The sequence below is a fragment of the Biomphalaria glabrata genome, chromosome 14 (assembly GCF_947242115.1).
Source record: "Biomphalaria glabrata chromosome 14, xgBioGlab47.1, whole genome shotgun sequence".
Lineage (NCBI taxonomy): Eukaryota > Metazoa > Mollusca > Gastropoda > Planorbidae > Biomphalaria > Biomphalaria glabrata.
In genome coordinates, this window is record NC_074724.1 from 21,023,291 (window position 1) to 21,035,888 (window position 12,598).

A 12,598-nucleotide genomic window follows, 5' to 3' on the forward strand; every position below is an offset into this window, starting at 1 on the left:
GTTTTGTTAGTGTACTAAGTTTTATGGTGTACTAAGTTTTGTTGGTGTACTAAGTTTTGTTGGTGTACTAAGTTTTGTTGGTGTACTAAGTTTTGTGGTGTACTAAGTTTTGTGGTGTACTAAGTTTTATGGTGTACTAAGTTTTATTGGTGTACTAAGTTTTATGGTGTACTAAGGTTTGTTGTGTACTAAGTTTTGTGGTGTACTTAGTATTGTTGGTGAACTAAGTTTTGTGGTGTACTAAGTTTTGTGGTGTACTAAGTTTTGTGGTGTACTTAGTATTGTTGGTGTACTAAGTTTTGTGGTGTACTAAGTTTTATGGTGTACTAAGTTTTGTTTGTGTACTAAGTTTTATGGTGTACTAAGTTTTGTGGTGTACTAAGTTTTATGGTGTACTAAGTTTTGTGGTGTACTAAGTTTTGTTGGTGTACTAAGTTTAATGGTGTACTAAGTTTTGTTAATGTACTAAGTTTTGTGGTGTACTAAGTTTTGTGGTGTACTTAGTATTGTTGGTGTACTAAGTTTTGTGGTGTACTAAGTTTTGTTGGTGTACTAAGTTTTGTGGTATACTAAGTTTTGTGGTGTACTTAGTATTGTTGGTGTACTAAGTTTTGTGGTGTACTAAGTTTTGTTGGTGTACTAAGTTTTGGGGCTTACTATGTTTTATGGTGTACTAAGTTTTGTGGTGTACTAAGTTTTGTGGTGTACTAAGTTTTGTGTTGTACTAAGTTTTGTGGTGTACTAAGTTTTGTGGTGTACTAAGTTTTGGGGCGTACTATGTTTTATGGTGTACTAAGTTTTGTGGTGTACTAAGTTTTGTGACGTACTAAGTTTTGTGGTGTACTAAGTTTTGTGACGTACTAAGTTTTGTGGTGTACTAAGTTTTGTGGTGTACTAAGTTTTGGGGCGTACTATATTTTGTGATGTACTTAGTTTTGGGGCGTACTATGTTTTGTGGTGTACTAAGTTTTGTGGTGTACTAAGTTTTGTGGTTTACTAAGTTTTGTGTTATCTAAGGATTTGTGTGCACGTAGCATCCTTATTTGTCCTTATCCTAGTTGACGTAGTTTGATATCGAAGTTTTATCTTGTACAAACTGTACGATGTTTGATTGTGTAACACTTTTAGAGTTTGATTCTGACTTGATGATGGTCATTACTAGCGTATTGTCACGGCATCTTGTTACTGCTGACTGATAATGGGCACTATTAGCAATTAGCCATGTTACTGCAATGTTCTAATGTTCTTTTTATTAAGTATGTAATTAAATTTATCACTGATAATTATCATAGCGATATATAGAATTTGTACATTGTAATATATTTATAAGAATTTATACTGAAGTAATAATGATAATAATAATAATACATCTAACAATTATGAAATATTTGATTGTTATTTTCCCAAGGACATTTTGTGAAAGTGAATTACACATAAAAAAAACAACCTTATAGGATTTGTTTTCATAATACTGATGATAATAATAAATCCTTATTATCCTTGAGAAAATTTGTTTTACAATTGTGCATATTTTTATTTCTTTTTAAAATGAATTTAAAAAGAGATCATGGCAACAAAGACCCAGATATCCCTCTCTTTCTCCCCCTCCCTTCTTTCCCAACTGGTCCAGACAAGTAATAGGATAATAGCACACTGAGAAAGCTAGAAGTATGAAATTGCGCTTAATAAATAATTGGTAAACTAATTCTAATCGCACAAATTAATTAATGTTATTGTTTTTTTTAAAGAATTTTTTTAGTTTTCTTATTTCTCATACTATCCACTGTGAAGTGAGATTTTACATGGAAAGTGAACCGAATAATTGAATGATTGCGACATTTCGGCCTAAGAAGTATCTAGTGTTGAGTTCAAGTGTGAATACAATGAGCTGTACTGCGATAAAAAAATGTTTCTATCCAAAGATACTTACATATTGACACTCCTAACTCCTGAACATAATGTGTTACTTCTAATGTTTCAATCCCAAGATATACTTACATACTGACACTCCTAACTCCTGAACATAATGTGTTACTTCTAATGTTTCAATCCCAAGATATACTTACATACTGACACTCCTTCATCCTGAACATAATGTGTTACTTCTAATGTTTCAATCCCAAGATATACTTACATACTGACACTCCTAACTCCTGAACATAATGTGTTACTTCTAATGTTTCAATCCCAAGATATACTTACATACTGACACTCCTTCATCCTGAACATTATGTGTTACTTCTAATGTTTCAATCCCAAGGTACTTACATATTGACACTCCTAACTCCTGAACATAATGTGTTACTTCTAATGTTTTAATCCCAAGGTACTTACATACTGACACTCCTTCATCCTGAACATAATGTGTTACTTCTAATGTTTCAATCCCAAGATATACTTACATATTGACACTCCTAACTTCTGAACATAATGTGTTACTTCTAATGTTTCAATCCCAAGATACTTACATATTGACACTCCTAACTCCTGAACATAATGTGTTACTTCTATTCGTTCTTGTTCTGTGAACATTTCAAAAAGCTTGGCTTTGGGGTGGACAGAAGAACAGGAAGTCTGGTCAAGAAACAAACATTCCATCAGATTTAGTGGATCAAGGAATTCATTTCCTCAGACTTAATTAATCAATGACTGCATCAGAGTGATTAGATCAAGGGATTAAATCCACCTTATTCAGAGGATCGTGTGATTATTTTCAGGAATACTCAGCATTAAGTTAAGCCTACCTGAGCATCTGTCCAGGTTTTGGAAACATTTATAAGCTGCAAGCAAGTTCCGTTGGTATATATTGCACCTTTCAATGGATAACATGGGTTAATAGGTGTCTCTCTGTCTTTAGCTAATGATGGGAAAAAATACATTCTTACAGGTAAGATAATCGAAAAGAAATTGTTGCAGGCATAATTAAACATTTTTAAATGGAAAAGTAATTTAAAAACATATTGACACATTGAGCAATATGAATATTTTAATTACCGTATTGACACATTGAGCAATATGAATATTTTAATTACCGTATTGACACATTGAGCAATATGAATATTTTAATTACCGTATTGACACATTGAGCAATATGAATATTTTAATTACCGTATTGACACATTGAGCAATATGAATATTTTAATTACCGTATTGACACATGGGCAATATGAATATTTTAATTACCGTATTGACACATGGGCAATATGAATATTTTAATTACCGTATTGACACATTGAGCAATATGAATATTTTAATTACCGTATTGACACATTGAGCAATATGAATATTTTAATTACCGTATTGACACATGGGCAATATGAATATTTTAATTACCGTAGTGACACATGGGCAATATGAATATTTTAATTACCGTATTGACACATGGGCAATATGAATATTTTAATTACCGTATTGACACATTGAGCAATATGAATATTTTAATTACCGTATTGACACATTGAGCAATATGAATATTTTAATTACCGTATTGACACATGGGCAATATGAATATTTTAATTACCGTAGTGACACATGGGCAATATGAATATTTTAATTACCGTATTGACACATGGGCAGTAACTTATCAATGCAATGGCTGTCGTAAATCTGTCCAGTAGTCGGGGCGAGTTGAACACAACTTTTTAGTGACCCATAACTGTTGGGTTCTCCAATGTACCACCAATTGTCTAGAGTGGACAGTCTCTGTTGGGATATTGACCATACAAAACTCCCAGAAATGATGTTGTTAGCACCAAGCCAGGCTGTCGATAAATGTATAAAGTCAAGTTAATTTGTGTTCTTGACTTAAACAGAATACACATTTGGCTTTTTGTAAGGACTGAACGGAGATATTAATGTTTAGATGAAATACATTAGATACCGTATTTTTAAAACATTGTATCTGGAGAGAAATCAATAAAATAATAAGGCTCGACTTGGAGTCTGAAGATTTATGAGGAATACAGTATTTCCCGTGGCTAAAAGCCCAATGTAGTATGATGATCACTGGTATAGGCCTACACTGACGTGCATATTAACAGAAGAGGAAGTCGATATACTGCTGGAGATAAATATAGAGGCTAGACACGCTGATTTTCTTTGTATTTGGTTTGTAACTTTTAACTTCTTTTAATTTAAGTTTCAATATCACAGCCTGATATGGCAATCTGAACATGAAAAAAACACAAACTGCAGGAAATCCTAAATGTTGCTTGTAAAATCATTGGTAGCAAACAAGCTCCAATCGGACAACTGCTGGAGAGAAACATTCGTAAGAAAACTAAAAAGATTTAAAAAATACAAAACAACACCCTCTGAGCCAGGAGGTTTAGATTTTATTAGGAGATACAAGATATCGTTTACAAAAACAGACAGAAAAACTCCTTTGTTTCCCTGGCAATCAAATCATTGAATATAATTAATCTATCTGATGTCAACATTTCACATGCTACTTTTGAATATATCGTACATTTTGTTTCTATATGTATCTTTGAATACATTAATTGTAAAACGAATTTCCGTATTATGAAACATCTCACCTCCAGTAGATGATGACCGAACCAACTGTATCGCTAAATTTTTCTCCTCTGGAGTTACTGGTTCAGCAAGACTTCCACCAGACAAATAGTTGCTGCAAAATTCCTGAAAATTATTTTTAATATTACATTCTGAGATTTATTTGAGACTCTTACCTACAGATACTAATGAATGCATTAAACGATCACACATGTACACGTGTACACAGTTTGTTGGTTTAGTCAAGTCTTTTCTTACTTAGATGTTCTCTTTACGCTCTATCGTTCTCCCAACGTTCATATCATAGACTTGATTACTCCGGCAATAACACTTATGTTCGCAGGCACCATTTGCTATAGCACACCCATTGGGGTCCAGAATAAATGAATGAATCTTGACAACAATAGTGTCAACTAGTGATCTAATCACTCTGATGCAGTCATTGATTAATTAAGTCTGAGGAAATGAATTCCTTTATCCACTAAATCTAATGGAATGTTGTTTCTTGAACAGACTTCCTGTTCTATATCAATTAAAATAATTAATTACTACAAATTATTAATATAATATTAATATGATTGAAACATGTTTTGTTATGAACAATGAATACGTTTGCAATGTTTCAACTTGATCCACTGGGAAGTGGAAGAAATAACGTGTACAAAATGTGTATCAGACAGACAGAGTGAGTTGATATAAGTGTTGTATCAGACAGACAGAGTGAGTTGATATAAGTCTTGTATCAGACAGACAGAGTGAGTTGATATAAGTCTTGTATCAGACAGACAGAGTGAGTTGATATAAGTCTTGTATCAGACAGACAGAGTGAGTTGATATAAGTGTTGTATCAGACAGACAGAGTGAGTTGATATAAGTCTTGTATCAGACAGACAGAGTGAGTTGATATAAGCCTTGTATCAGACAGACAGAGTGAGTTGATATAAGCTTTGTACCAGACAGACAGAGTGAGTTGATATAAGTCTTGTATCAGACAGACAGAGTGAGTTGATATAAGTCTTGTACCAGGCAGACAGAGTGAGTTGATATAAGCTTTATAAAGAGCTTGCTCCACTCACAAAATAATCATTAATAGACTGCTTTAAGTTACAAGAATAACTCTCCCCCCCCCCTTTTTCAAAAAAGAAAAACTAAAACAAAACAAAAAAAAACCCTCAAAAAACGCTATTAATCTCAAGCTCAAACACTTCCCTCCTGAGCCAAAGTTAACAAGAGACAAAACACGCCACACTAAGTTATACATATTTAGTTGTACAGTTTAATAGACAACCATTTTTACCTAACAAGCTTACCTGAGCTTCAGGCCATGACAAAGGCTGATTGAAAAGTTGAAAACATTTATCGTTGACAAAGACAGAGTTATTGACTCCATTCATTGACCAACAGTTGTCATGATGTCCTTTATAAGAATATACAAAACTTAAGATGAAGTTCTATGTGAAGAATTCTTCTATGTGCTGCTTCATTCATTTCTATAAAATAACTGTAGAAGAACTTTTTCTATGCGGTATACAGTTTCAGAGTTATCAGCGGCCCCTGAAGGGGGAACAGACGCTATTATTTTATGTGGTCTGTTCGTCCGTCCGTCCGTCCGTACCGTTTAGATCTCGTAAACTAGAAAAGATACTGAAAATCCGACAACGTGATATTTTAGACCTTTCAAAGTTCTGATGCAACGGCTACTTTATTCGTTTCTGAAAGCGAAAAAAATAATTTTTTAATTCAAACTTGCAAGCAGTTTTTTTTATAAAATACACCATTTTTACAACTATTCACTATTAACAGTAACAAACGCGGGAGGCTATTTAATAAGTATCAGCGGCCCCTGAAAGTATTTTTAATACATTTGTGGAAACGGTTTTAGATTTTTTGTCAAATTAAAAAAAAAAATTTATTGCTAAGTTAATTCAGTTCTATCATACTAACTACTACATTTACAAAAAATATTTACTTTTTTTTAATGAGAAAAAAATCTATTTAATATGCATATAAGTGGGTCATAATTCAAAACAACAATTAATACATAGTTTTTCATATTATCGCGTGAACTGTAAAATGACCATACAATATAAGACACTCAAAATAATTTTTTTTAACGGAAATGTATCTTTCCTTGAGGCTTTGAATAAAAGATTGACCCTTTACGAAACAATTAGATTAATTAGATAACCATTATGTAACATAAGGTAGGCCAAGTTCACATTGAACTTAACCTTAACTTTTATCTATTCCTTGGTCTGTCGTATCGTTGGGGTACCACACAAGATCTGTCAATCTTCTATCTCCATTTTTCCCTGTCATTTGCCATTGAATGAATTTCAATCTGATATTCTTTCTGAAAATATTGAATTCTGCCTTTTTACCTGCCTGGGTGGACCACTTCTGGGACCGATTTGAATTTGTGTGGAAACACAAACTATCTTTGCAACCTTGTTTTAAGAATCGTAGAGAAAGGACAGAGTACTTTTCAATGATAATCGTTTCCACTCAACCGACCCCGACAAAAACATAACAATTTTCAAAAAAGAATAGTCAGATATGGCGAAACAGTCTATGTAATTGCAAATGAATTTAAAATAATAATCTAAGAAAGATTATATTTTGGAAAATTTAGAATTCATTTAGAATTCGTAAGAATGTTTAAATATAGGAGTAACAATTGAAATGTGTTCTGAAACCAAATACAGCAGATTTATTCCTTGAAAAGAACATATTTAGATTAAGGCTTTGAAGGTCGCCGTCGAAAAAAAAATGTCTCCGAAAATTAATATTAAAAAAATTCATTTATAAGTTACTAGTTGACCCATGGCGTAGCATACGCTGCTATTTTGCAGGGGCGGGTTAGGCCACTGCAACCTATGCGACCGCAGTGGGACCCTCACTTTAATAGGACCCGCGCTAATTATATGTGTATAACTCACAACAGATTTCCCGCGGCCCCATGATTTACCAGGAGCTCCTGGAAATCTCCTGAAATTGCAAAATATACGAAAAAGTCCTGGAAATATCCGGAAATTATTAAAATCTTTTGAAAGCTCATACAAATCTCCTGAAATATATAGACGAAAATTGCCATTTTGGGGTGTCATTCAATATGGAAAACGCCAATCCTACGCGCGATAAAAAAAACGGCATTATGCATTAGCCATAATTGTGTAATATGGTGAAAGAAGTTTCCTCAAACTAATGAAGAATTACCTGAGGTCAACAATTCTCGTAGATAGATTGAAACATTTAGTAATTCTTGCTATTGAGCGTTACCTATGTAGGAAATAGAATTTTTATGATATACTGAATGACTTCGCTACACGCAAGGCTCGTTAAGTCATTCTGTACGTAGTAAAGAATGAATAAAATGTACAAGACAAATATATTTTCTAATACAAACTCTTAATTTTCACTTATTATCCGTATTCCTACCCAAACATGGCCCCGCGAAATCCGTTTCGCATAGGGCACCACAATGGTTACGTCCGGCCCTGCTATTTAGTGATGGGTGAATACAAAATAGATTACTTGTTTTCTTTCCATGACTTCTTGGTCACAATGGTTAAGTCCGGCCCTGCTATTTAGTGACTTGTTCTCCCCCCCCCCCCCTTTTTCTTTTTGCTGCTAAGGTTACGTGGAGTAACTCTAGTCCAACTTACAGAAATAAAAAAGTGATCTTTCCTTTATTTCTTCTTGTCCAAATTGTTGAGCCATGAAGAGAATTATATATATATATATATATAGATTAATTTTGTTCAATGCACCTGTTTCTAACTTCGTTTTGTTAAAGAACTATATATTTTTTTTTGCAATGTAGTTAAGGCCTAAAAATTTTCATTATAATTTAAAAAAAATTAAAAATATTATTCCAAAGGTTCTTAAAAATTAAACATTTTGCGCGCATCAAAACAGTCAAATATCGAAAGAGCGTTTAACGCCTTGAAGTTATAAAAAGCCGAAAGTTCAAAAAGCCTACTGCTAGAGGTCTCGCTTAACATAAAAATAATATTACGATAAATAAGCGTAATAAAGATTTACTTACACTACTTGTATCTCGATTGTCACTCTTACTTCAGTTTCGGCCATTGCCCCCACGTTACTTTATTTTATTAAATTTGACCTGCCTTTATAAATAGTAACAATAATAATAATAATAATAATACTGTACTGGGATAGGCCTATTCTGACCGACAAAACGGTAGATTTCAATCGCCCGGATCTGCTGTTCATCGATAAAAAAGAAAAAACCGCTACCATTATCGATATCGCCGTACCACTGTCTCATAATTTAAGAAAAACTGAGATAGAAAAACAAAGAAAATATGGGAACCTAGGCTTGGAGATTAAGCGTCTATGGAAATTGTCCAAAATAACAATATACCCCATTGTTATATCAACCGAGGGGATTATAACAACTGACCTCATAGACACCTTCAAGACCCTTAACATTCCTAGGAACATCCTCGTTGCCTGTCAGAGGGCGGTACTGCTGCAGACCTGCCACATCACCAGAAAATTCCTCAGTGGAAACTGTTAAAGGGACTACGATGAATTTTGTTTCTCTTTAGCGAAACTCGACCCTGGCAGCGCCAGAGAATGACTACTCGTTCATTTCTAACATAATAATAATAATAATGGAGGCAGTGGATTGCAGAACATCTTCAAACTGTGTAACACGCAAGTTTCAAAAATACGATCAAAACTGCACGCCTCCAGCAATGAACTAGTTTCTTTCCCTCTGAACCTAAACAATGTTAATGTTAATGTCGGTTAGGACAATGGGAAGATCTAATAAATGAACATCAAAAATAAGATTACTCTCGTCTCATAATTATTATTTTGCAATTTATAGATACATAATCTTCTTTATCAAAAGACTGAATGCAACACTAAATTGTGATTTTTTGTGTATTTTTGATAATCAATTACTAGATCTAGATCTAAAAAATAAAATTATTTGTTACATAGGTTAGGGATGAAAAAAACAACAACTTGACTTCTTTGAACTACTTGACAAAACAACGCCTTGATCCAACTTTCTACACAATGTTCACGAGCGATCAGTCGCGGATAAGAATTGTATTTCCGGTTTCCAGTCTAGTAGTAGATGTAAGTCTATGGAAGTATACTTTAAAATACAGGAAGTTTCATTTTTTTAAAATGCTATTTCTATTATGCTTTATATATAGAACTGGCCATATATTACCCGCGGCCCGCGATTCTTAATTTGCGTATCACTGTCGATGTAGTCACTGACAGTGTTTTGTAAACAATTAAACGAAATAATAATGTTATAAGTAAAGCGAATGCGGAATGCGTTAATGTAAAAATAGTATGAATGGAGCTATCAAATTAGCTAATCGATTTAAATCCATTTTTTCAAATAAGAACATTTGCTTGTAGGCCTACATATATTTGATAAAGCATGAAATGAATAGACTTTATTTTGTACCAGTTAATCTGTGGGGTCAGGGCATTTGTCTTGGTGTAGACTGCTATTGAAAATTATTATGTATAAAGTGTAAGTTAATAAGTAGATCTACACTTTCTAGATCTAGAATATAGATATTTCTAGTATAAGTATCATCTAAAGGCTACATAGATGACAGATGTCACGTGACCAGGGACACCTCATTGTTCACAAAATGAGGACAGTGTACCTATCTCAAATCAGGTCACGCGTTACCACGCTTAGATGCCAGAAAGACGCCGATTAAAACTTAGTTCAAGGCTACAGCAGGGAAACATAATTAACGTAGGTTAAATTAAAAAACAATTAAAAAAAAATTAAATGTCAACGAGTCAAGGAGTCAAGGATGGGTATTGAGATGTCACGGTTCTTTATTCTAAGGAAAGATATAAAAGGAGAAGTAGCTTGAGACGAGAGAGAGAGCTAGAAAGTTAGACTTAGAAGTCGCTAGTTTAAAAGTAAATAGTTACTCATTTTATTAATCATTTTTACTGAATACTGTATCTGCTTTATATATCTTTGTAAATACATTTATTATTTCAAGTTTGTGTTTAAAAATAATTAAAACTCCAGAAAAGCATATCAGCACTTTGTTACTTCATTAATTATTAAAGTGTTTGAACTATAATCATGACACTTCCGAACCTGCATATGTCACAAGTTCATATCATCAAGACCATTAAATCAAACAAACATTATATACACGTGACAAAAGAGATAGACCTAGATCTACTTATAAAATAAATAAGTTTTTTGTTTTTGTTTCAATTATGAAAGCTATATGTAGACAAATAGAAGTTGAAATGTTTTCTGTATGATAGTGTAGATCTATAATTAGTAAAGGGGAAGTAGGGGGTATCTAGGAGGGGTAGCACCTCTAGTGGACAGGCAGTCGTACCCTCTTTTTGAAGGTAGCTTGGCTCACTCTTGGTCCCCACTCGGTACCCAACTCTCACCTGTGGCTCCCAGAAGCTGTAGCATGCGCAGCGGCCACACCCCGGAAACGGCTTTGACTGGCCGGCTAAACCAGGTAGAGGGTATCTGACGTGTTCATGGCACTCAGTACACTGAGGTTCTGTCAAACCTAGCATGTGAAGTCTGGACTTGGCGGCCTGTGCGTAACGTCACAAAACTAGACTAATCGGACAGAATGGCAAGTACCAGCACTGTTAGCAGAGAAGGACTCTGGAAGATCATGTCAAAGTATGGCTGTCCACAAAAATTCATAACCATGGTGAGACTATTTCATGATGGCATGAAGGCTCGCGTCCAAGAAAGTGGAGAACCATCAGAGCCCTTCGAAGTATCAAACGGGGTAAAACAAGGCTGTGTCCTAGCACCTACACTGTTCAGTATCATGTTCTCCGCTATGCTGACAGATGCATTCACAAATAGAGAAAACAAAGGGATAAATATATCATGCAGATTTGATGGTGGCCTATTCAACCCGAGGCGGCTTAAAGCAAAATCAAAAACAAATGCAGCAGTAATCAGAGACTTGCTATTTGCTGATGACTGTGCCCTAAATGCCTGCTCTGAAAACGATTTGCAGAGTATCGTCAGTGACTTCTCAAGAGCATGCTCCGACTTTGGCCTTACCATCAATACGAACAAGACTGAAGTCTTACATCTACCTGCTCCTGGGAAAGCCTACTCGGATCCAAGCATTACTATAAATGGACAGGATAAAAACGCAGTGGACAAATTCACATATCTTGGCAGCACACTCTCCAGAAATGGAAAAATCGATAGTTAAATCGACCTGCGTATCGCCAAGGCCAGTGCATCCTATGGCAGACTGTCTACAAATGTCTGAAACAGACGTGGTATCACCACAAACACCAAGCTAGGGGTCTATAGAGCCGTCATCCTCCCTACATTGCTCTATGCCTCAGAAACATGGACAGTGTACAGTAAACATGCAAAGAAACTAAACCACTTCCACATGACATGTCTGAGAAAAATACTAAATGTCAAATGGCAAGACAAAATACCAGATACAGAAGTCCTTCGAAGAGCGTGTCTGCAAAGCATCCACACAATCCTGATGCAGTCCCAACTGCGATGGGCAGGTCATGTCTACAGAATGGAAGACCACCGCATCCCAAAACGACTCTTGTATGGCCAACTAAGCGAAGGAAAGCGCTCGCAAGGTGGTCAAAGAAAGCGCTTCAGGGACACCCTCAAAGCTTCTCTGAAGGCGTTCAGCATAGACCCTGGCACCTGGGAGACAGAGGCACATGACAGAGCATCATGGCGTCGCGCTGTGAAAACTGGCGCACAGGTTGCTGAGGAAAAAAGAACAACGCAGGCAGAAGAAAAACGCCAGAAAAGAAAAGCAAGACAAACGACACTAGCTCCAGCTGAAATAACCTGCCCAGTGTGCGGCCGAACATTCCGGGCTCACATAGGTCTCACCAGCCACACGAGGAGGCATAAAACCCCAGTGCAAAGCCCTCAGCCCCCTGGATGACAAAGTGGTCATCATCGAACCACGATGGACGAACTATATAAAGATAAAGATCTAGATCTAGTAAAGATCCCGTTGTCTTGTTTACGTTTTATAAAATGAAAGTAGGTTTTAGATTTATTTTTAAAATGTGTATT

At 35.1% G+C, this 12,598-nt stretch overlaps 1 protein-coding gene across 1 annotated transcript; it reads right to left on the reverse strand.

Annotated features, from left to right (window-relative positions):
• Positions 1–1,800: 1,800 nt before the first annotated feature.
• Positions 1,801–5,926, reverse strand: LOC129922999 (C-type lectin TsL-like). The gene is made up of 5 exons (XM_056011626.1): positions 5,826–5,926; positions 4,539–4,641; positions 3,558–3,761; positions 2,745–2,857; positions 1,801–2,574 (listed from the first exon to the last, which is right to left on the reverse strand). The coding sequence occupies exons 1-5, from the start codon at positions 5,907–5,909 to the stop codon at positions 2,374–2,376; spliced, it is 705 nt and encodes a 234-aa protein (XP_055867601.1). The 5' UTR covers positions 5,910–5,926; the 3' UTR covers positions 1,801–2,373.
• Between the last annotated feature and the right edge of the window lie 6,672 nt (positions 5,927–12,598).